The following is a 25,228-nucleotide window of genomic DNA, read 5'->3' on the forward strand; positions in this document are numbered from 1 at the left end:
TGCGGGAAAAAAAACTACCCCACTTTCACCCCGGACTTACCCGAAAATAGAATTTTGCACAAAGTTTGGGCTCCATCGTCTGACAGATGAGTGATTACACAATCTTTTCTGAATAAGATATCCACATAGTTATATCAAATTCATGTAGCTTTCCTATAATTCACCTATAAATTGTTGTTGTTGGTATTCGCAAGAAAAAAAAGGCTATTATTTTATTGCTATTTCTTTAAGAAATCTGCTTAATGTTCTGTGCATAAAGAATTCACAGACAAATAAGAAATGATGGTGATTGTATGGAGATTTAGAATGTATAACCTTTTGTAATTTCATAGTCAAGTATAAATATATCACATCAAGAAGGTTTAAGGTTATGAACCTGTCAGCCAGTGACACTTCCTGTGTAGAGCTTATATTTGTCCTCTTGTCTTTCCTCCAAGTGCCCTGGTTTCCTCCCACTCCAAAGATATTCAAAGGTCAAAGTACTGTATTTGTCATTGTCACAAGAACAAGGAGACATACAGTAATACAATAGCCTACAGCTCAGAGACATTAAAAAGTGTCCTGAAAAAATAAAGTAGGCCTAGCCTACAGCCATAATAATAAAGGTGGTTTGCTTAATGAACACTTATAGATTTGCTATTGGGTAAATCAACAGGGGTGTTTTTTTTCTGCTCATTAGCTATACACAAGCCAGCACCACTAACTTCACTTCGAGCTCTACAACAGTTTAGACAGCAATGCAAATATAATTCCAATCTAATGATTTTAGAAAATAACATCACAGCCACAGAAAGGTGTCTGCAGATTAAGCAGACTTGAAATTTTGCTAATAATAATTGTAAGCTATTGGTAAAATAAAATTTTGAATGCAGGGGGGGGGATTGGTGAAAAATAGAGGAAACTTATTTAATTTGAGGGCTTGCAGTAGGAATAAAGTCCATTCAATTTAAGAACATTTAGGCTACCCTTAAAAAATATACTTCTGATTGATTTTCTTTTTGTAACACACACTGTTCACATATGCGCCAAGTGGGCACAAGACATAAAACATAACATAACATGACAAGGGGAGGATTGGGGTTAGGGTTAGGGGCAGACAGCAGACAGCACATCACATTTGCCAGTTTTGAGCGAATGTCTTCGATGCTGTTATTTTGAAGGGCTCGAACCGGAACTGACGTTATTGATACGTAGGGACGTCGGCGTAACATCCCACAGCGGCTACCCGGCACAACTGGAAAGGTAAATAAATCTCTTTTTGAGTAGTTTTTACAAGTCAGAGTACCGACACAGTACAGACAGCAGAGAGCGAACGTACATCGTAGACGAAAATGAAGAGCGAAGCGGGTTGGCTGCTAGATATTGACTGGAAGCTAAAGCTAAGCTAACGTGTCTAGATGGGAAGCAGCATGGGCAAAGATACATACTATCAAAACACTTGTAACGAGACGGGTAACCAAGACAACGACCTCCTTCCCAACTCTTACCAGCTGCACTCGAACACAATGGCGCCTACTGCAAGCAGACAGACTCGGGTGTAAAAACCATAGACATATAATACAGCTAAAAACAGCTGTGGGCTAATATCTGTCCACTGTCCCTGATAGAAAACGTAATAAAACTGGTCCTGCGCACGGTGCACCTGTTGTAGTTTATAAGCGTTTAGTGAGATGTAGGCTTACTTTAATTGTTGTTGTGCACGTTACTAGTTAGAGCAGTGGTTCTCAACCTTTTTTGTACCAACGCCCCCCTGACCATACCATGATCCTCTGACCCCCCCCCCCCCCCCCCCCCAAAAAAAAACAAAACAAAAACAATGTTACAAAATTTCGCTTTAAACTTGTTTTCTAGAATTATCTGTTACTTTATTCATATTTCACTGCTTTCGTGAAGCTATTCTCTGGTAAACATATTTCAAGCACCAAAAGTTTGTCCTCATGATGGAGGACAAAGGTGTGTTTTCACAAGGGATTTGAAAATTTTCAAAAAGCAGACTTCAAATTTCCAGCATTTGACCTAAATTATTTATTTTTTACAGGTCTCTAGAACAAAAACGGCCCATAATGATGGTAATGATGACAGAGCTGTCCATGGTTACTTAACCAAAAGTCTCTTGACATATCAAACAAAGAAAACTATGGACTATGGAAGTTTTAATGCTCAAAATACAAACAATATCATGACGTGAACCTTATGTTGCGGTTAAAAAAAAAAAATAATAAAAAAAAGATTGTTGATTTGGTGCTAGAATGTCCAATTATGCGTGCAAAATTTTTTTGAGGATGCCCTCAAATCACTTATTTTCGGCACTAACTGGGGACCGAAAAGTTGGTAAACTGAATTTCAGAAACATTATCTTGGCTAACAATGTGGAACAATAAGGTGAATGTATAAAAAACTTATTTCACCACTCACCACCATATACAGTGGGGCAAAAAAGTATTTAGTCAGCCACCAATTGTGCAAGTTCTCCCACTTAAAAAGATGAGAGAGGCCTGTAATTTTCATCATAGATATAACCCAGCTATGAGAGACAAAATGTGAAAAAAAAATCCAGAAAATCACATTGTCTGATTTTTTAAGAATTTATTTGCAAATTATGGTGGAAAATAAGTATTTGGTCACCTACAAACCAGCAAGATTTCTGGCTGTCACAGACCTGTAACTTCTTGTAACTTCTTCTTTGAGAGGCTCCTCTGTCCTCCACTTGTTACCTGTATTAATGGCACCTGTTTGAACTCCTTATCAGTATAAAAGACACCTGTCCACAACCTCAAACAGTCACACTCCAAACTCCACTATGGCCAAGACCAAAGAGTTGTCAAAGGACACCAGAAACACAATTGTAGACCTGCACCAGGCTGGGAAGTCTGAATCTGCAATAGGTAAGCAGCTTGGTGTGAAGAAATCAACTGTGGGAGCAATTATTAGGAAATGGAAGGCATACAAGACCACTGATAATCTCCCTCAATCTGGGGCTCCACGCAAGATCTCACCCTGTGGGGTCAAAAAAATCACAAGAACGGTGAACAAAAATCCCAGAACCACACGGGGGGACCTAGTGAATGACCTCCAGAGAGCTGGGACCAAAGTAACAAAGGCTACCATCACTAACACACTACGCCGCCAGGGACTCAAATCCTGCAGTGCCAGACGTGTCCCCATGCTAAAGCCAGTACATATCCGGGCCCGTCTGAAGTTTGCTAGAGAGCATTTGGATGATCCAGAAGAGGATTGGGAGAATGTCATATGGTCAGATGAAACCAAAATAGAACTTTTTGGTAAAAACTCAACTCGTCGTGTTTTGAGGAGAAAGAATGCTGAGTTGCATCCAAAGAACACCATACCTACAGTGAAGCATGGGGGTGGAAACATCATGCTTTGGGGCTGTTTTTCTGCCAAGGGACCAGGACGTCTGATCCGTGTGACGGAAAGAATGAATGGGGCCATGTATCGTGAGATTTTGAGTGAAAACCTCCTTCCATCAGCAAGGGCACTGAAGATGAAACGTGGCTGGGTCTTTCAGCATGACAATGACCCCAAACACACCGCCCGGGCAACGAAGGAGTGGCTTCGTAAGAAGCATTTCAAGGTCCTGGAGTGGCCTCGCCAGTCTCCAGATCTCAACCCCATAGACAATCTTTGGAGGGAGTTGAAAGTCCGTGTTGCCCAGCGAAGGCCCAAAAACATCACTGCTCTAGAGGAGATCTGCATGGAGGAATGGGCCAAAATACCAGCAGCAGTGTGTGAAAACCTTGTAAAGACTTACAGAAAACGTTTGACCTCTGTCATTTCCAACAAAGGGCATGTAACAAAGTATTGAGATGACCTTTTGTTATTGACCAAATACTTATTTTCCACCATAATTTGCAAATAAATTCTTTAAAAATCATACAATGTGATTTTCTGGATTTTTTTTCACATTTTGTCTCTCATAGCTGAGGTATACCTATGATGAAAATTACAGGCCTCTCTCGTCTGTATAAGTGGGAGAACTTGCACAATTGGTGGCTGACTAAATACTTTTTTGCCCCACTGTATTGATTTTTCGTGGCTTCATTGTAAACAAATGCACATGGCCATGTAGTATTGATTTTTCAGCTTCATTGTAAACAAATGCACATGGCCAGGGACTGCTAGCAAAACAGCGGAAAAGCGGACTTCCATAGTTCCTCTTTGATTAAACATTTGAAATAGCTAGTTTAATTTTACACTGCTCTCACATTTCCATTGAAGGTAGCTCCCCTCCCCAAGCACAGACTTTTTTTTTTTTTTTTACACCAAGCACGGACTGATGCAGGCAAGGTGCGCGTGTGTGCGTCAGGGCGGAAGAGACCACATCCATCAGACGGGAGGGGGGTTGTAATTTTTGGAAAAAGGCAATGATGTATTTTTGAGATGGACTTTGACATTATTTGAAATACATTTCACTCAGTATGACCACTGATCATAGCTAGATGGTAAAATAATAAGTAAAGTAAGTTAAAAAAAAAAAAAAAAATCATCCCTCAAATCTGAGGGGGCACCTGCCCCCTCGGTTTCTATTGACATGACGCCGCTGGTAATTTACGGGCTTCCTCTTCAAACGGGGTGTTTGTGCAAGAGGCTATATCTAAAGACCCAACATGCACCCTGTAACTATTAAGGTGGCGGCCAGAAATCACCTTAGATCGGCAGGAAAACCCTGTCGGGTAAAGTCGGGCGGACATGTGCGTGTGCTTCACCTGTAAAGACGGCGCCACTATAAAAAAAAAAAAAAAAAAAAGACGGCTCGGGTCACCTGCTCCTCGCAGGGACGAGCAGTCATAGGAGCTCTGCTATTCCTCTTTCTTCAGCCTGTAGCCTACACTAATGTTTGGCTGTACTTGGTATAAAAAATCCATCTAACTTCATTCAGTAGCCTATGGGTAAACTATACAAAGACGTGTGTGTGTGTCATTTAAGTCAGACCGTCTGACGCAGCGCACCTGTAGTGCGCACTATGGTTGGGTTGAAACGTGTGCGGAAATTTCCCGCATTATGAGTGTTATATTTGCGGGTTAAATCAGTTGAAAAGTAGGTTATTTATGTCGGTTATTTGCACTTAAAAAGTTGGGAAACCATTAAAGTTGAAAAAGTAGAGCTCAAATGAACTTTGTAGGGGCCAAGTTGTGGCGCCCCCCATTTTTGCCTGAGCGCCCCCCTCTCAGCCCTCACGCTCCCAGCGCCCCCCACAAAGTTCAGAACGCCCCCCAGGGGGCGGTACCACCCCCGTTGAGAAACCCTAAGTTAGAGCCACGTTAAGTCACCTTGACTCCATGTCACTGGAAACTTCAAATCAAGTCAGAAATCTTGGTGTAATTATTGATTCTGACCACTAACTGTGAAGCGCATTACCAAATCTGCCTATGGCCACCTGAAAACATAACAAGAGTTAAGGGTTTTCTGTCTAAACAAGACATGAAAAAACATCCTCATGCATTCATTTTCAGCAGGTTGGACTATGGTGTCTTCACTAGTCTTAACAAAAAATCAATTAGACAGCTGCAGCTGATCCAGAATGAACCATATTACACCTGTCCTCTGATCACTACACTGGCTTCCTGTGCCTCAAAGGATAGACTTTAAAACCTTAGTGTTTGGTCTACAAAAAAAAAATTATAGATTCCCAGAACCAGAAGCAAACAAAGTGAAGCAGCGCCCAGCATTTCCACCACTAATAATAATAACAAAATAATGATAGAGACAAAACGATATATTTATCGGAAATGGACCCATTAACAAGTGTGGGTAACCCATTCATCTACATTAATATGAGACTTTTTTTATAACCAAATACAAACTCCTTGTTGTCCCTTGGTTGAAAACATTATTTGATACAGCTTTTAGCAAAATTTAAAGTATTATTTTAATGATTTAAAGCAGAAGTAAGTGATATATTTGTGTTAATATAAGTCTTAAATAGTTAGCCTATATCTTCCCACAGCAATCACTTACATAGAGTGTTTGGTCTGAAACACGGGTCTGTCAGTCACTCTGCTCTGCTCTGAGCCGAGGAGAAAACATTTATCGTATCCTACAGTTTTTATCCAATGAGGAGAGAGAACGGCATGCAGGGCTGTGTGTGCAGCCAAGGGATGCGCCTGAATGTGGTGACGTAGGGACGAGGACTGTTATGGTGCGTTCAAGGAAACTCGTATTTTTCCGACCGTGAAGTCGTACCAGTTTGATCTGGTACGACTTCACCGGTCGGAAGTTACGAGTGGCCGTTATAGTGACTTTCACCGGTAAAACAGGTCGGAAAAACACGAGTGGGTTGCCTGGAACGCTACAAAGTCGTAAGTTGTGACTTGAAGCTGTAATTTACGATTTCAAAAGCCTGCCTGGAACGCAGCATTAGCGAAAACGACCGGATCACTCACTTCTGCTTTAATTAGTCTAATTGCTATTATTGTCCTTTACTGTCTTATTTCTTTCTTTTCCTTTTAAACGTATTTTTCTGTTTTTTATTTTAATGTATTTCCATGTCTCTGTAAAGCACTTTGAATTGCCTGGTGTATCAATTGTGCTATACAAATAAATTGCCTTGGCTTTCCTAAGTCGATAGTAAGTAGAGTTAGTAGCTATTGGTTGATTGATTTCCTAAACTTTTCACACAAATGAGTTCAATTTCTTATTCAAGTGTTTGATTATTGACTAATTGTCATTTCTTATCCAGAACCATGACAACAGACTCCTCCCTCCTCAACTCTGAGCTGGAGTTACAGCAGCAAGAGGAGCTGTATCAGCAGCTGCTCTTACAGGTAATATTGCTTTCTAGTGAACTGGATTAAAGACAGACTATGTCCCTTAATTATTATTAAAGTAAAGAGGCAAAAAGTTGGTAAACTGACTCTGTCAGATTACCCCTTGAAATCTTAGCCATAGTGGCAAAACCTTTGCGTGCGTAAAATTCAGTAATAACTCATTTTAAAGCATGAATTAAATGTTGTTTCTTCTCGCAATGGTTGCTTAGCCTAGTTTAAAAAGAATACTTAAGAGTGTTTGCTTGTTTAAACTCTTTCCAGATGTTGGATGGGAAGATTGACACCACTTTCCTACCTGGTCCAGACATTTTGCATAGCTTTCAGCTCTAATAACAGCTCATCAGTGTATCAAGTGGTAACACAATCTGCCTACTAGCATCTGTTAAGGTTAACATGGGAAATGGGAACATTTTCCAAAAACTAGATAATAATAGTTATTGTTATTGTCCTTATTTATCTTCAATAAAATGATTTCAAGGTAAGATGATCTACTACATGATCTGCGAAGATCGGTACTGTACTGCAGGGTTCGACAATAACGGTTGCCCGATTGCCCGGGGCAAGTAAAAATTACCGGCGGGCAGGTAGAACCTGCGCGGACTTGCCCGGTCGGGCAAGCACCGACTCAGATTTTATTATTTTTTATTTTCGGACTTTTTATGCATTTATTTTGAAAGGACAGCTGGAGAGAGACGGGGGGAGAGGGGGGGTTGACGCGGAGCAAAGGCACTGTCAGGTGGGATCGAACTGGGTCGCTGCAGCGGGTGCTCTACCAGGTGAGATAGGTACGTCGCTCGCGGCTCGCCGTAATCGGCGATTTCACCGAGCATTTCACTGACGGTGAGCGGCCTGACGCTGCTTCATTAACGCCGCCGCTGTTTCAGACTCGGGGCAGACGCACCGTTTAGTTACCATACCGACGAGCTAACGTGCCCTTTTTAGGTTATAATCCTGTTGTCAATAAACACACGTGGAGACGGCGCTACAACCAGGGGTGTGAAACATGCGGCCCGCGGGCCAAAACCGGCCCAACAGTGGGTCCAATCCGGCCCTCAGCAAGTGTGAAAATTTTAAATTGCACATATTTTTATCAAGAAATTTCAGGTGGTTCATAATATGTTTTGTAAAAGGATAGTTCATTAACTGTAAACATCTTAATAATGTACTAAAACAGAGGAAAAATAGAAATTTTAAAATATATGTATAGGCTATCATGATATTGTTTTACTGGTTAGGCCTACTTGAGATCAAATTGTGCTGTTTGTTACCCCTGAACTAAATTGAGTTTGACACACATGATTGGCTGTTTGCCTGTCACTGTTGTTTCAATGTCCCACATCCTTGAGTTTTACAGGGGCAACTCAATAAACTAGAGTAACATGGAAAAGTCTAGGCTATTTCCAGTAGTTCAAGTCAAATGGCCCCAACCAAGTATTGAGAGCATATAGATGGACATGAACATTTTCATATTCAAAATTATTTTTTAAATTGGTCTTTTCTAATATATATATATATATTTTTAGATACTGCATTAATACTGAAGCTAAATTGTCCACTGCAGCATGTGAATGCAATGAAAAGAATAAAATCTGATTGGAGGAGCCAGCTATCTGTTAAAATGTTGTCCAGGTTAATGTTTTAGCCATTAAAAGGCCCTTCAGTTCAAGATTTCAACTGTGATCGGGCATTAAACAGGTGGCTCACCTGTTCAGATAGGGCATGGAGGGTGTAACTGCTACTGGTCAAATAATGTGAAATAGCAGTTAATTTTACATGTCTGCAATGATTGCCATTTAAATGCAATTATAGATAATAATAAATACTGCTTTCTGAAGAAAGAAGTGTTGTGTAGTGTTGTGTATAGTCAACAGGAAGGATTTTAGTAAGATATAAGTCATGAGCGAAAGTACGCACCACACAACCAGAAAAAAAAAACCTAGGCAGGGCAAGTAAGAATTTAGATGGGGCAAGTAGATTTGAAAAGTACTTGCCCGACAGGGCAAGTACGAAAAAACCTTAACGTCGGACCCTGTACTGTCTGCAAAAGCTAACTTCAGGGATTGTATTTACTTTGCTCAACGACGGAAATCTATCTCTAACACGCAGTAGCAACAAGATTACTGCCCTTATCTGTCTCTATACCAGTCTGCTGGCCAGGCAAAACATACATTCAACACTAAGTACTTGGAAATTATGCATGTCAATACTTTGTTTTATTTGATAAAGAATTATTTAGTCTGCTGAAAACATAAATAGAATCTAATTACCATACTTTTGCAAAATGGTTTTGCTAGACTGCCTTTTGTGGAAAGCAGATGGACTTCTGCCACCACTACTACACTTGTTTTAAGTGTAAGACTTTCCCATGGCATGGGTCTGAAATAAATGTGTGGTTATTTGTTTTGTTCTAGACTATGGGGAACATGCAGACTGATAATCCAGACTATAAAGTCATTAAACCACAACCTGGTAAGTGTGTCCACAGCACAGATGGCATCAAATGTCGCTCACACGCAAGCAGCGTTATTTATTTATTTTTGCAAGAGTCTGAGATCTGATTGATGTTTTCCTTTCCAGGGATGTGTGTGAAAACTGTTTTGGAGCCAGACAAGCAGAAGGTCTTCGTCAACATCTGTCAGTCTAACTCAGTCCCGCCTCCTCCTGAACTCTCAAGAGAAGAGCTTGTGGACCTGCTCCAATCAGAAGATCCCAGCGGCTACAGAGTTCCCATGAGCCTTGGCGAGCCACACACAGAAGTAGACAACAGTATGTTACCTAACTTAAACATTATATTTTTGTTGGCAAGCAAATATATCTTACTTCTATATGTGGTAAATCAGGTGAATGTTATAAATTAGTTGTCCTCACACATTAAATGAGCAAACAGGCTAAAAAAAAAACCTAAAACAACTTCAACTAATTATAATAGCTGTGCTCCTTCAAGGTGTAAATGTTTCTGCAAGCTTAGTTACAGTGAAGAACATTTTGACAAAAAACTTAAAAAATTGAATTTTACATGATATATTTTGTTAAGATAGGGTGCCGGCAGCAATAAACAAATAATCATGTACTTGGAAAGGACATCTGTTACACAGTTGGACAATCAAGGCACTGAATTCCTGGCACAGATGAAGACAATTCTCTTGTTAGATGCTCAGATGGTCACGTGTTGACCTAGCTCCTCGAAGCCCATCAGTGATCAAAGGAAGTGCATCACTTCCTCACCAACAGAAACAGCAGTACAGATCCACTGACATTCCGGTCCAGGCTGCTGGTTGTGTTTTGGGGTGGACAATGTTTTCCTCACACCTCCTCTTCATACCAGTAAATCATCATTTGCCAGATTGTAATTGTTGATCACAGATACCGTCGTAGTTCCGACCATAAATGATGCCAACTAGGGATCCGGCGGCGTTATTCCCATGACCCGCCGGGCAGCGTCCAGGAAACCGAAACTAGGAAATGCTGGGAGAGTCGACCACTAAATAATAATATCAAAATAAGTGGGTAATGTAGATTCATCCACATTAATATGAAACTCTTTTATAACCAAATACAAACTCCTGAGGACTGAGGACTGGGGACAGCTGTAACGCTATGTGCTTAATGCAAAGGAGTGTTCTCTTGAGTTCCTCTGCAGACAGCCGACAGCTGCTTTCTTTGAGGTTTGAGAAAGACAGCTGCTCTTTTCAGTAATTTTCTGCTGCTTGTAAAACATTAACTTCAACTTCCTGTCATAAAAAATATTTGTCCTCGGAAATGATCTAACTTGGAGCTGGACAAGCCTCCTGTAACATCTTTGCTACACAGAGTTAACCAGCATATTGGTCTGCAAAATTCATGAGACGGTTTGGGTTTAGATGGTGGTGGTGGTGGGGTATTTTCTGTAACTACAATTTACAAATGGGCCTGGAGTTAAACCAGTCTGTGACTCCAGCCAGCCAGTCCCAGGAGTCTGCAGGCTTCCTCTACACCTTTTTGGGGGTATTCTGGGGGCTTTTTAGGCCTTTAATCCATAGGATGGAACTAATGCACCCAGAATAGCACACTAGTATCCCCTCATACATAATTACACCTGCTGGAAAGTTTTAAAAAGAAACTAAAGGAAGCTGTGATTTAGCAAGAAATTACGTTTAGCTCATTATATTCATTCGTTTCAAATATGTTTTATTGATTTTCAAAAACAGAGGTCAAATATAGGGCATACATAGTTCAATATTTAAAACATGACCCCCTCGGGGAAAAAAACAACAACAAAAAAACATATAAACCCCACAAAGTTCTGCATTTTCTGTCACAGTTCTGTCTTTTATAGAGTATCTGATCCTTTCAAGGGTGTCTGTCAGCTCCGTCAGCCAACTTTTCAGTGTAGGCAGGCACCTCTTTCCCTTTCCAACATATCAGAATCAGCTTCTTGGCTGTGATCAATCCATATGACAATGGAAGTTGTTGCGACATTCTTAAAGATCTCAACACGTCTGAAATACCCAGGATTATTAGGACAGGATCAGGTTGTAGCTGTACTTTAAGCTCATTATATTCATTACAAGTGATTATAGTAGGTGCAGATTTTCTGGGAGTAGCAAATTGATCTGCTTTGTAGCATGTACCGATCTTGTGGGAGTGCAAAATGTTATGGAAAAATGTATAAATATGTGTGTTGTTTAGTTGCCTTCATGGATGTGATCTTGTGGTAGCAGCAAAAATGTTACTGAATAATGATTTATTCATTGATTTAGTTGAGTTGCCATCAGGTGGATGCAAATCTGATGTAGCAAAAATCTGAACAAAACAATGATCTGCAATGTGTTCTTGTTCATATCTTAAAAGGATGCAGATCTAGCGGTAGTAACAAAAATGCTGTTGCTAAGTTAGTTTATTTAGTATATTTTCTTCTTATTTTATATTCAACCGGGGACTTTGAAAGTTAATGACTTCATGGATTTGCTTTTGGTGAGGATGCTGTAATGCTTTTTATTTTCTCCACTGGATTTAATGTGAACCACAAGAGGAATAGTCTCCATCTCAATGAAGACTGTTACGCCGGGTTCACACCGGACGCCGAAGCGCCGCGAATAGCCGCGGAACGGAGACCGCTTCCCTTCGGCGCCCAAGTTAACAGGTTCTGTAGTTCAGACCAGAGGCGACGCGCCGCGAAGCGCCGCGATTGCTCGCGCCGTGCATTTATCGTTTCGGCGTCTGTTCTATTTTGTGCGCGAGCCGCGAGCAATCGCGTCAATCTTGGCAGGAAGTCACACATGAAACAACCATAGACTGTAAAAAGAATGGACGTAGCGTCCGTGACGTCACCCATTGGTTTTGGGGAGTCTGTTTTGTGCCGCTACTACGGAGGTTTGAACCGCGCCATGTTGGATTCTACTTGCCATATTTGGAGCGGTGCGGCCGTTGGCCGGCCGAGAGCCCGCCCACTGGCCTCGTAGCAGCGGTCGCCGGACCTGTCACTCAACGGTTCTGCGCCCTGATTGGCCAGAACTTTAACCCTAATAATAGTAAAACGGTAGAGTTTAAAAAAGATTCACCCCCCTCAGAGTGTGTGCGGGGGTAGAAACTATCGATTGAGACCAAAAAAATAAAATGTACCAGGCTGTAAATATGTTTTTTTAAGCTGTAAAATCGGCTATTTTAACATGGGGCTCGATTGGAGTTGCTCCCTTCTGGAGCCAGCCCCCAGCGACAGCCGAGGGGATTGCAGCTTTTTGAATGCGGAAGTGAGCTTCACTTCTCAGACCGACAACTGCCCCCTTGGAAACAACGAGAGAATCCGGTCAATTTTCAAAATAAAACACTTTTCAAAATAAAATACAGCGATTGACAAATGCGACCGTATTTATATTTGTCAGACTCTCAACAGAGAGCAAGAGAGATGGAAACACACACACAGGATAGGGAGACACGGAGTGGGCTGGCTGCAGGGAGGAGGAGGGGGGGTCAAAACACACAAACAAACAGGGAAAGAGAGAGAGAGAGAGAGAGGCAGAGACGAGTTGTTGTAAAGTGAAGGACGACGTGAAATTAATCTTGGAAGTGAAGTACAGGGAGTTGTGTGACCCACAGCACATGGTGTTATAATTATATGAGGTTATTTACTTATCCATGATGTAAAAAACACAGCTCTGAATGTGAGTGAACAACAGCTGAGGAGCAGAGGCGCTCGCGACCGCCGCAGAGAAATCAGCGTCTGGTGTGAACTGGAGGGACGCGGCTCGCACGCGATTTCCGCGGCCGCTTCGCTTCACGGCGCTTCCGCATCCGGTGTGAACCTGATGGGGATCCAAAATAAACAACAAGAAAGGAAATGTAGTCCAGTCATTTTATGAGAAAAGGTTAAACAAATTGCAACAGAAGCAAACTCAACTGATTTTGTATCCTCAGCATGTCCTGAGTGAGGGAAAAAAAGCCCCAAAGAATCCCATTAGGGGAAAGTTTAGAAAAACACCCAAACATATCCCATTTATACGCATATAAAACATTTTTTTCACATGAATAGGGTAACATTTTTAACCTTTAGATATCTCCATGAAAATTACTGAGTTGATTACTTACATTAAGACAAACAAAAAATGTATTACAAGTTTTTTGAAATTATTTGTTAACATGAGCAAATTTGCATAAATCTGCATAAATCTGCATAAATTGCACCGTTTTGACGGCACATGTATATATGAAGTTGCTGTGGTGGTACCAGCTTGAAAATTGGAATGAGTTGACTCCATCGGTCAACCGACAAGTTGACCACTTTAAATTTCAAGATGACTGTAAAATCCCGATTCGCACAAACTGAAATACGCTGCTATGGCCGGGTTTTGGTTGATTTTTCAAGATAGCCACATCCTTAGTAGAGCAGGTATGACATGAGCCAACAGTGCATAATCCAATTACGTATGGCTAATTTGCATACATACAGCACCTGATCTAAACATTGGGTAGAGCAGGTGAAAATGTCTTGTTCAATCTTGTTAACATATTACAGTTAAAAAACTTAAGGAATGGAACCAATTTAGGCCCATGAGCATTAATAGAGACGGAGCATGTCATACCTGCTCTACTAAGGATGTGGCTGTCTTGAAAAATTGCAGTCATCTTGAAATTTAAAGTGGTCAACTCGGTTGACCGATGGAGTCAACTCATTCCAATTTTCAAGCTGGTACCACCACAGCAACTTCATATATACATGTGCCGTCAAAACGGTGCAATTTACGCAAATTTATGCAGATTTATGCAAATGTGCTCATGTTAACAAAGAATTTCAAAAAACTTGTAATACATTTTTTGTTTGTCTTAATGTAAGTAATAAACTCAGTAATTTTCATGGAGATATCTAAAGGTTAAAAATGTTACCCTATTCATGTGAAAAAAAAAATGTAAATGCGTATAAATGGGGTATGTTTGGGTGTTTTTCTAAACTTTCCCCTAATGGGATTCTTCGGGGATTTTTTTCCCACACTCAGGACATGCTGAGGATACAAAATCAGTTGAGTTTGCTTCTGTTGCAATTTGTTTAACGTTGACCCCTTTTTTGGCCTAAAATGACTGGACTAAATGGGGAGGCAGAGAGAGGAGTAATGACATGCAGCAAAGGACTGCCAGTGGAATCGAATAGCCTCTGCATATGGGGCATCTGCTTTATCCACTGAGCTATATGACGCCACAGGCTTCCTCCACATCTTACAACAGAATTATTAATTACTTCATAAAGTATTGATGGTAAGAAACTCCATCACTTGCAGTATTAGATTAGTATTACCAACCATCCTCCTGTGCCTCCCACATTCAGAGTGCTCTTAGTGTTCTCAGCCAGGCCAGAGGTTTCAACAACACCCTTGTTCATGTTGGCACCAGCAAGTCTGAGAGACCAAAATAAAGCCCATTCAGCATGTCTGATATTGTTGATGAGTCACCATTTACTAACTGTGTCTGGTCCCTCCCTTATGCATAATCAACGTTCCCGTAGCGCTGTCCAGGGGACCCAAGGAAGCAACAGTGTGAATAAATGAATAACACATGGAAGTTTATTAACACTGGCCCCAGTGGCACAATTGAATAGCTCCTGAAGGGAAATTGAACAAAGGCTGGCTGACCCCCACATCTCCTCCAAATATGGAACGTGCACTCCCACTAAAATCCAAGATGAAGCAGTTCAAATCCCTGTAGTAGGTTCACAAAACAGACTCCCCCAAACCAATGGGTGACGTCACGGGTGCTACGTGCAATTCTTTTTACCGTCCATGGAGTAGAACAGAGCGCATCACACATGAACAATAAGACACTGCACGTAACGTAACACTTCCCATAACTGCTCCTCCTGGTCCTCTCCTTGTGTCTGTAAGTGAATCCAGATGATGCAGCTGTGGATCCCTCTTCCTCTATGTGTTTTTTTTTTTTTTTTTGCTTATGAATAACCCTTTTGTGTCGTTTTGTCAGCAATTTTTTTTTAAACTTTCTTTTTATTTTATCATTATTTATTAATTTTTTTTATTTATTATTATTATTATTTTATTTATTTATTCTAGGACAGTTTTTTTTTTTCAAACAAAAACCCCCAAAACGAATAAAAAACAAATATAGACAGAGAATAAAGTGAGAAAAGAGAGAAAAAAAGAGAGAAAAGTGCATTAGTGCAAAATGGAGAGATCATTGAGACAGACAATGAGTTACACATTAAAGAATATGAAGTCCACCTTTCTCAGCACTTTGTCTACTGTTCAGTCCGTAGTCTTAGGGTGAAGGTCAGTTTTACCATGCATTCTATTTTGTTAATAATGCTGATCCAGTCATTCCTTGATGGCAAAATTGTCGGCAGCCATTTCCGGGCGTGTAATGGCCTTCTTGCTTGCAGCTGAGAGCACTTTTTTTTTTGTGAACGACTGTTTTTATTGGCATAATTTTCATTTATCAAGGTCAAATATTATCAAGAGTACAAACATTTTAACATAACAGCCGAGAGCAATATGACCAATTATTATGTAGATATATTTCACTGTAAACACAAAAAAAGGAGTGTCAAGTCAACCACACAAGTGGAGAAATGATGAGTACTTTGATACTTTACAGGAAATTACAATGAAAAGATTCTTCAGCCACACCAAGCACACGGTTATGATCTCTGCTGTGACCCATGCAAAACATTCTACCAGGCATATGTTGAAGTTTGTGATGCACAAGCAGCTCAGCTGGAATTAGAAACAAGAGAGCAAAGTGCATCTGATCTGTGGCACAACTGTAGGAAAATCAGACTTACAGCGAGCTCAGCAAAAAAGGTTCCTGTACATGCATCCATGACAAATTTCTTTGTGAACACATATACCCCTCCTTTCGTGGCAACTATGCAACTAACTATGGTAAGGAAAATTAAGTTAGAGCTTGCCATCAACTAAAAGAACAGGGCATGAACATTACTCACAAGGGCACTGTTGTAAGTGTAGAAGAACCATGGCTGTCTGCCAGTCCGGATGGGGTCATTGACACACATATGCTTCTAGAAATAAAATGTCTTGTGCCAACCCAGCTCTCACTCACTGATCAGCTTAGTCAGAAATGCGGTGACATCAAACTAGTCGATGGAGAGCTGCAGCTGCGGAAAACTGGTAGCAGGGGATATTACCGTACATGCAAGTACAGCTTACAATGTTTTGCACAGGTCTAAAGTCTGCTACACCTCTGATCTGGACACCCAGTGAGCATGTTTCCTTCACAGTGCAGTAGGGCTGGGACGATATGCTTTTCTCCCGATTCGATTCTTCTACGATTTTTTGGATGGCGATTCGATTTAAATTGCGATTCTACGATATTGCCGATTCTCTCGATTTTTAGTCTGCATTTTTAACATTTATCTGCACACAAATACTGTAGGAGCCTATAAATTAACATACTCCATTATAAAGTGAACTTAAACCCTTTTCAAAACCTGTACTCTCTGTGTGTAAAAAAGGCTAACAAATGCACATTGCACAATATTTTAAAAAATTCAACAACAAAAAAAAAAATCGATTTTTGGGGGGAAAAAATCGTCAAAAAGATAATGCGATGTTTATGTGAATCGATTTTTTTCTCCCACCCCTACAGTGCAGTATGATGAAGTGTTTGTGAGGGAGCTAGTGAAGCGCTTGAGAGGTTTTTACTTCTCACGTATGCTATCTCGGCTCGTAGATGAATATGCTGCAGGCCGGTTTAAGCTGAATGAAAGATACATTGAGATAATGGACAAGGTTTAGTGCACATCTGCACATGTGGCATGACCATAAATATGTGCCATACAAAAAGAGAATTAAAAGGACATCTATATTCACATATCACATTTAAAAAGTTGATGACATGTTGCTGTAAACAGTAAATATGTACAGTAATAGATATATGTTTTGCCATATTCCAAGGTTATTTTCCAAACAACAAAATTTAACGTAAGCATTACAGTCGGTTTGAAAAGAATAGTGTATCTTACTTAAATTAAATGCAAGTATTCACATTCTGTACAACAGTTTAACGTTCAACGATTCATTGTTTTAAGTGCTGGCACTAAATGTAATTTATGTAATGTAAAAAAAAAAGAATAAGTATTGACAGTCTATAAAAAAAAATGCAAAGAATGTTCACATAAAATCCATAACTCCCTACATGTTTTGTACCCATACATTTTTCAACTATTATGACCACATTTCATTTGATAGTCCTGTACAGTATAGTGTGTGTGTGTATAGTGTGTATAGTACTCATAGCCCTGTTCATATGGTCCACTCATGTTTATCACATCCCATTAGTTTGAATCACGGATGAGATCCTCCCTTAAATTGACAAGAGCTGCACAGATTCTCAGAATTTTGTCTATTTCAGTCAGGACCACTTTTGTCAAAATAATCTTTATTTACTTGCACAGTTTTATTTGGCGGTATGGTACTGTTCTGGGACCCCCTGCTCTTCCACGCGCTTGCGTGGAAAGCCTGAGGCAGGAAGAGCACCTTCCTGCCCTTCACGAGCCATCAGGAACGGCATAAGCAGGGAGCGCAGCAGCAAAGAAAACCCAGACAGAGCAGAGCAACCAACATGAATACAACGACAGGAGGAGCTGGGGTGGAGGTGGGTTGCGAAAGTGCCAGCAGCAGAGGAAGCAGGAAGGAGGGTCGGGCGAGAGCAGTTTAAATACCTCGCTCTGAATGCAATTTCCCAATAGGGAGCGGACACGCAGAGTCAGCTGAGCCATCAGCTGATCTGCGCCGGCGATGACAGCTATGCAGTTAGAGCTTGACGTCATGGCCTGCCAGAACTAACGCTACGCTCAATTTTAGGAGCCATGGTGATCGGGACAACCTGTGAAAGTATTTTGTAAACTTTCAAACATCTGATTGCTCTTTCCACATGAATTCTTACATCGTCTAGTGCAGTGGTTCTCAACTAGTCTCACTCTGGGACCCACATTTTCCCATGGTCATTAAGTCGCGACCCACTTTCATAGAATTCAAACCAAGAATTTTTTTTTTAACCCTTTAAAAACTCATTTTGCTTTTTATGGAGCAAAGTGCATTTCAGGGCACATGAATGAAACTGAGGAGGACCATGACAACTGCATGTACGGAAGTGAATAAAAAAAATATCAAATTGCACAAAATAAAGACCCACAAAACAAGATTCACTGCATTCAGGCCACATTAATAAGAAACTGATATCTTTGCATTCAGAGCAAATGGAGCAAATAATAAGAAAGTGAGGAGGACCGTTACAACTGCATGTGTTCATGTGTCTCGTGTGCCTTTCAAAATAAGTTATTTTTCAAAATAAAAGACATGTCCAACATCAGATGTGCATTAAATATTATTTACTGTTTTGACCAGCTGTCCGCGACCCATCCAGAACGGGTCCGCGACCCCCTTTTGGGTCCCGACCCACCAGTTGAGAACCACTGGTCTAGTGCATGTCACCTGTTCCTCAGTTAGTTGTCCACACTTCTTTGTAAAAGAAGGCATTACCAACTTTACCTTTCTCTCAAACAGCAAATCTTTTACGGTAAAGCCTCTATCTGCCATAACCTCATCTCCAGGCATCAAGTAATCCATGTCAAAGTCCATGGTGATGAATTTGTCACTACATCGCCCCCCATATGCAGAAGAAACAAACATAATCAGTCCACATGGGGCAACAGCTACCAGGTATTTCACTGTGTTATGTGAATAATAATGGCTGAATGATTCCCCTCTTGAATCAAGGTTATTGGGTTTTTGTAAAAGGCTCTCACTGCAGTCTACAATACATGTTGTGTTCGGGAAGTTAAATGATGCAGGCATGGTTGCACTAATGGTTTCTCTTGGAAGCCATGGAATTAGAGGTAGCAAAACTTCCTCTAGTTTCTTTTTTTCTTTCTTTTTAATAAAATCTCTCTCTCTCTCTCTCTATCTCTCTCTCTCTCTCCTTCACAGACTCTCAGGGTTGCACAGCGTATGATGTGGTCATCAACCAGGACTTTTTCCAGCGGTGCCAGGTGTGTGTGCATGTGTATCTGTGCTTGTAAAAGTGTGGGAAAGTGTGTGTGTGGTCTTGTATTTATTCCTTCCACACACTTGCTAAGACCAGCAAGGATTTTGTTGCCAAAAAGACCAAAAATAGCCCTTTTTCACTACACAGTGTGTCGCCTCGACTACGGACCACAACCTGGTTTTCCACACAGCAGACATTTAACAGTCTGTCAGTGGTCGCTGTTGTCGGTGTGTTTTTTAAAATTGACGGGTTTGATTCTCGTCGTGTCGGACGCATGGATCCATGGTAGGACGTCGCGCTTGTCACTCTTCCGGTGACAATGCTCTGGCCAATCAGTGGAAGGCAGTCGGTTGACGTCACGTTAATAGATAGATAGATAGATAGATAGATAGATAGATAGATAGATAGATAGATAGATAGATAGATAGATAGATAGATAAAAACATAGATAAAAACAATCTGAAGAAGGACATTTTTAACTCTGTTGGTTTGAGGCAAGTGGAGGCAGTCTTACCACTCAAACACAGTCTATTAGTTTAATGAAAATGTTTTGTTTACCTTTGCAATTCAGACTCAGCGCAAACAGTCTGGATTAAACAGAGGGTTTTTTTCTTCTTCTTCTTCTTTTTTTATTTTATTTTTTAAAGCTAGACAAACTTACACCAAAAACATTTACCGTGCACCAAAGCAAACAGGCAAGCCGTTAGCCACTGCTAGCCAGTACAAGAGATTAAGATGAAAAAATCTGAAATAAAAAGAATCAAAATATACTACTGAATATAGTATTTTGTTGTTCTGATTATTTATACTTTTACTTTTTCTAATCTTATATTATCATATTTAGTCTGCTTCAGGAGCCACCATGACTACAAGTGCAGTGCTGCATGAAAACCATCCCTCACATACAATATGTAACGATATGAAACATGTTTGTGTCTTGTAGACCGATGCCTTGTTTGAGCAGTTTGTCATTCTGGTGTCTTTAGAGGGTTTGGAGAACAAATACAACCTGGAACTAAGTAGAGGTAAGTGTGTGTGTGTGTGTGTGTGTGTGTGTGTGTGTGTGTGTGTGTGTGTGTGTGTGTGTGTGTGTGTGTGTGTGACTGACTGTGTTGATGAGTATGACATTTCTTGAAATGAAATGCAGCTTGAGCTTTCAATATTTCTGCAGACTGGAAGATCCTGAAGAACAGGAAGTTCATGGGCTCTGTCAGCGAGCAGAACATCAGGACAAAGAGCAGGCCGGTGATTGAAGAGCTGTCGCCTCAGTACGTCATCATCATCTGAACTCATCATGCACTCATGACCAGAAAACAGAGCCTGGAGCCGCCTATTGTAGAGATCTTCTTCTCAGTGTCCTCCTATTTAGCATTTTTAAGCAGGAATGCACTCAACCGTGCGTAGAAAAGGTTCTAAATTCTGTCGTAGGAATGAAATTTAGAATGTGTGTAAGTACAAAAAAATCTGTATTTATCAAACGTGCGGACACCGGTCGTACGCACACTAGTAAGTAATCAGTGATGATAAATCCCTCCTGTTCCTAACTACCATGGTTAGGGTCATTTGCATTCAGAAACGCCTCCAATTGACTATATATGGTAGCAACAATCCCTTTAATAATGCGTGAATGGATTTTTTTCCCCACACCAAAATCATGGCAAAGAGGGCGGAGAAGAAGAGTCTGATACCGAGATTGAGTTACTTGTAGGAGAAGTTGAATCAAACCAAAAAATACTGTTTGGAACACTAAATGCTGCAGGTGTGACCAACAAAAGAAAAAAATGCTGCGTAGGAGAAAGTAACAACTGCTGTTAATTGTGTTGGGTCAGAGGAAAGATCACTGAGAAATAAAAAAGCTGTCTTTTATATGAAGGTAGATTTGTGTCTTTATTCTTCAATCAAAAAATATATTTTCAATAAAAAAAACATTCACTTCAATAATAAAAAAAAAAGTGTTTTTTTTTTATTGAAAATATATTTTTTGATTGAATAATAACGACACAAATCTACCTGCATACTTTTATAGCTTGTCACACCAATCATTCAAAATGTCTGCTAAATTACTATTTGATAATTTTTTTAATTTAGGAAACAGGGAACATGTGTGAAGTTTGAGATGAACACTGTGACTCCTCCACTGGGTTCTATTTGTAGTTTCACTGCTCTACCACTAGATTTTGTGTGTACGCATGGTCAGAGTTGTACTTAAATTTACACACGTTCCTAAGCACAAGTACAAGTTGATAAATTCCATACTTTGCGTGGGAATGTTCTTACGCACTCATTACGCACACATTTGTGCGTACGCACGGTTGATAAAGGAGGGCCCTGGAGACTGGTGTTGAAACAGAGAGAGATAGTGACAACTGACAACACTATTGTAGGGTGTAGTCTAAGATAAGAGACAAGATAGATTGACAAACATGGAGTTTATAAATTTATAATTGATGATAAAATATTTCACTCCCCTTTTACAGAGAGAGTTCTGCTGATACAGCCAGAAGGTAAATCTTCTTTTTACCATTTTTTTTTTGAGTCACTGATACTTGGCTCACCCATTTACATCCCCTCTCACTTTATCTTTGAACATTTGTCTTGCTTCTTTCCTCATATTGATGGCTGTCCTCCTATTTTCTTACTCCACACTCCCTGACTTGCACCCTTTTTTTTGCCTTTCCGGTCATCATTCACTCTCTTCAGACCAGAGTTTTCTTTGTTTGTGGAGCCCCCTGCTGGTGTCCCTAAGGACCTGATTGCAGAAATAAAGCTTCCCGGGGTGGTGAGACTCACTCACACACACACACACACACGCACACACACACATACACACTATGTACAACACAAGTGTCTTCTCCTCAATTAAACATCTGATCCCCTCAACCCTTATGGAAATATTAAGTCCAATAATTGACAGGCAGACAAACAAATAGACAGATAAACAAAGACACATAGACAAACAATATAGACAGCACACAGTCTGTCCACACACAAGCTAAAAACTATAAAGTGCTATATAATGGAAAAGGCCTAAGTAAAGGCAACAACACATAATTGGACAGCGAGACATCCAACTGAATTGCATAAATTGTGTGTGGAAAAATATGTGACAAAAGCAGAACAATGACAAAGAAAATATAGTCTAAGAGCGAGTGTAGCCGATTTTAATCTGGCCCTCTGCGTTGTGTTTCGCTACGGACTGTGGGGTTCGAACTAGAGATGCACTGATTCAGTTTTTTCCGATCCACCAATACCTGGGCTGAGCGTATCGGCCGATACAGATCCGATACTACTGTTGAATGAATGAACCGTATACCTTGCCATGTGAGTGAAGGCATCAGGCTTGACATAAACATTTAGCCTTGTTTAAAAAAAGGTAACAAATTAACACAGATATAAATGTACTTAATATTATTTATTAACAAATAACAAAGTGTACGTATTGCTGTGTATGATATTAATGAAAAAGAAATGACTGGATCGGAATGCTGGATCTGCCTCATTCATCCGATATCCGATCCAGCTAATTAGTCAATATCCGATCAGGGTATTGGATCAGTGCATCTCTAGTTCGAACCTTGGTCTCCGATGCAAACCGTTTTCCCAAGAGGTCAATGACCGCTTGGCAGTCGGGTTTGCATGTCCTTTATGGGTGAGTGCACCCGGACCCTCCGTTACACGAGTAGGGAAAGATAATTAGGTTCCTGTGGAGAGTAAAAATTCCCTCAGATTCTTTTTAAAAATGAAATGGGAGGTAATGGACCTCAGTGATAAGCTTAATTCAGTCCTGAGCTTGGGGCCTCTATAGGTAATGTTGAACTGATGACTTGATGTTCGGAAAGACGGTAAGAATAAGCTGTTATTACTAAGCCTCGTTTGATAGGAATGAATATCTGTAGTCGGACTAAAGAAATTATGAAAAGTAATAGGCAGATCTTGTTTCCTGTTAATAAACGTATGTATGCATGTTTGATAGGCATTCACTTTATCAATAGATAAGAGTCGATATTTCATAAAGAGAGGCGCTGATGGTGCATATCTAGTTGAGTGGGAGATCAGTCTCAACCTCTTCTGCAATAAGAGTAGCTGCCTAAACAATGTTGCAATAATTTAAATGAGGGAACAAGAAAGTATTATAGAGGGTAAAGTAAGCTGAGGAGTGAATTAAAGGGAGAACTTTCCTTGTGTGTGGGTCCTTTGTAGCCATCGTCTCGCTCTCTGGTTCTGGACGTTGGAGAAGACCGACTGGTGCTGACAGCCCGGCCCTCCCTCTTCGAGCTTGACATCTTCCACCCGTTCCTCATCAATCAGGAGAACACGGTGGCACAGTACAACAAGAGCACCGAGGTACACACCACACCGACGCACACTCACAGTGAGGTCGGCGGCTGCAGTCCACAGTCGCACACAAATTCACACACCACGATACTAATAGTTGAACAACCTACAGCTAAAGTGCTCATTTACAGGGCCTTGTGAAAAGTATTCACACCCCTTCAGCTTTTCCACATTTTGTCACATTACAACCACAAACTTAAATGTATTTTATTGGGATTTTATGTTAAAGACCGACACAAAGCAGTGCATAATTGTGTAGTGGAAGGAAAATGATACGTGTGGCGTGGTGTGCATATGTATTCAGCCCCCCGAGTCAATACTTTGCTGAACCACCTTTCACTGCAGTTACAGCTGCAAGTCTTTTGAGAATCTGCCACAGATTCATAAGGTCTGGACTTTGACTGGTCCATTCTCACACATGGATATGCTTTGATGTAAACCACTCCGTTGTAGCTCTGGCTGTGTGTTTAGGGTGGTCGTCCTGCTGGAAGGTGAACTTCCGTCCCAGTCTCAAGTCAACAGCTTGTCCTCCAGGATTGTCCTGTATCTAGCTCCATCCATCTTCCCATCAACTCTGAGCAGCTTCCATGTCCCTGCTGTAGAAAAGCCTCCCCACAGCCTGATGCTGCCACCCCCATGTTTCACGGTTGGGATGGTGTGTTCAGATTGATATGCAGTGTTAGGTTTCCGCCACACGTAGCGTTTTGCATGTTGAAAATTAACCGGGTGTTTTGTTTTGTATTTTGTACACGATGTCTCCTCAGACAAAACTTTAAATTTCTTTGGTTTTCTTGCTGCTTCTCACATAGGCGTTCACAACAATCTTTTTAACAAATGGGGAAAGGGGGAAGTGATGTCTGCCGTAAAGCAGTAAGCACATTTGTAGTTTTTTGTGTGGAGGGGTTTCTACCATCCACCTGGAAGCTGCTTAGTGCCAGTGAAGGTGATACAGACCATAATGATACAGACCCCCTCAGGCCATGACAGAGGTGTCATTCAACCTGTTGTAAATTGATGTACCGTCACAAAAGTTCTGAAAATATTATATGAAGGTTGAAAAGTTACTTAGTGTTGTGTTGGTTTAAGTTTGTGGTTGTAATGTGACAAAAAGTGGAAAAGTTCAAGGGGTATGAATACTTTTGCAAGACACTTTACCTACATAACGCAGCCATGAATCTGCATCTCCGACTCGGAAAGTCGGACAAATACCACAAGCCCCGACATAACAAATCAAGATGGCTGCTACTCACGTCAACAGTAGTGAACGCTGTAATTTTACTGTTTATTTTATTTCTCTGGTAATTGTTTCACATCCCGAGCTCCGAATTCCAGTGTCAGTGGAACGCAGCATAAATCCAGACCATAACACACATACACATACTGTACCAAAGCATCAACACACCTCAGACACTATCAACGGTGGGCATGGGTTGGATCATGTGTAAACAGTCTACAGTCAGTAAGTAATGCAGAACCAACAAACACCTCCTCACACACTCTACACTTTGTGTTTTCCTCAGATCCTGACAGTCACGATGCCTGTGGTGTCATCATGAAACTGGAGATGTTTTATTTGTTTTTTTGTCCAAAAAATGATGCTTTGCTAATAAAATAGTTTGTTTGAA

General features: G+C 40.7%; 1 protein-coding gene across 2 annotated transcripts; it reads left to right on the forward strand.

Annotated features, from left to right (window-relative positions):
- The first annotated feature begins 1,200 nt into the window (after positions 1–1,200).
- On the forward strand, positions 1,201–25,228 carry pih1d1 (PIH1 domain containing 1). 2 transcript variants are annotated; one of them, XM_083976436.1, is made up of 11 exons: positions 1,201–1,242; positions 6,698–6,782; positions 9,197–9,254; positions 9,363–9,551; positions 19,211–19,272; positions 20,212–20,293; positions 20,440–20,536; positions 21,746–21,772; positions 21,969–22,047; positions 23,469–23,612; positions 25,124–25,228. In XM_083976436.1, exons 2-11 carry the CDS (start codon positions 6,702–6,704, stop codon positions 25,157–25,159), a joined length of 855 nt encoding a protein of 284 aa, XP_083832562.1. In that variant the 5' UTR covers positions 1,201–1,242; positions 6,698–6,701; the 3' UTR covers positions 25,160–25,228. The 2 variants fall into 2 exon arrangements, with proteins under 2 accessions (XP_083832562.1, XP_083832563.1); XM_083976437.1 differs by lacking the exon at positions 1,201–1,242 and adding an exon at positions 1,413–1,452.

Source organism: Trachurus trachurus (assembly GCF_905171665.1).
Source record: "Trachurus trachurus genome assembly, chromosome: 8".
In the NCBI taxonomy this organism is placed as follows: domain Eukaryota; kingdom Metazoa; phylum Chordata; class Actinopteri; order Carangiformes; family Carangidae; genus Trachurus; species Trachurus trachurus.

Bases quoted from the DNA above. Each gene is read 5' to 3' on its own strand.
- pih1d1 (XM_083976436.1), top strand. From the start codon at position 6,702: ATGACAACAGACTCCTCCCTCCTCAACTCTGAGCTGGAGTTACAGCAG. The intron at 9,255-9,362 runs GTAAGTGTGTCC...TTTCCTTTCCAG, and splicing joins AGTCATTAAACCACAACCTG to GGATGTGTGTGAAAACTGTT. The intron at 20,537-21,745 runs GTACGTCATCAT...CCCCTTTTACAG, and splicing joins ATTGAAGAGCTGTCGCCTCA to AGAGAGTTCTGCTGATACAG.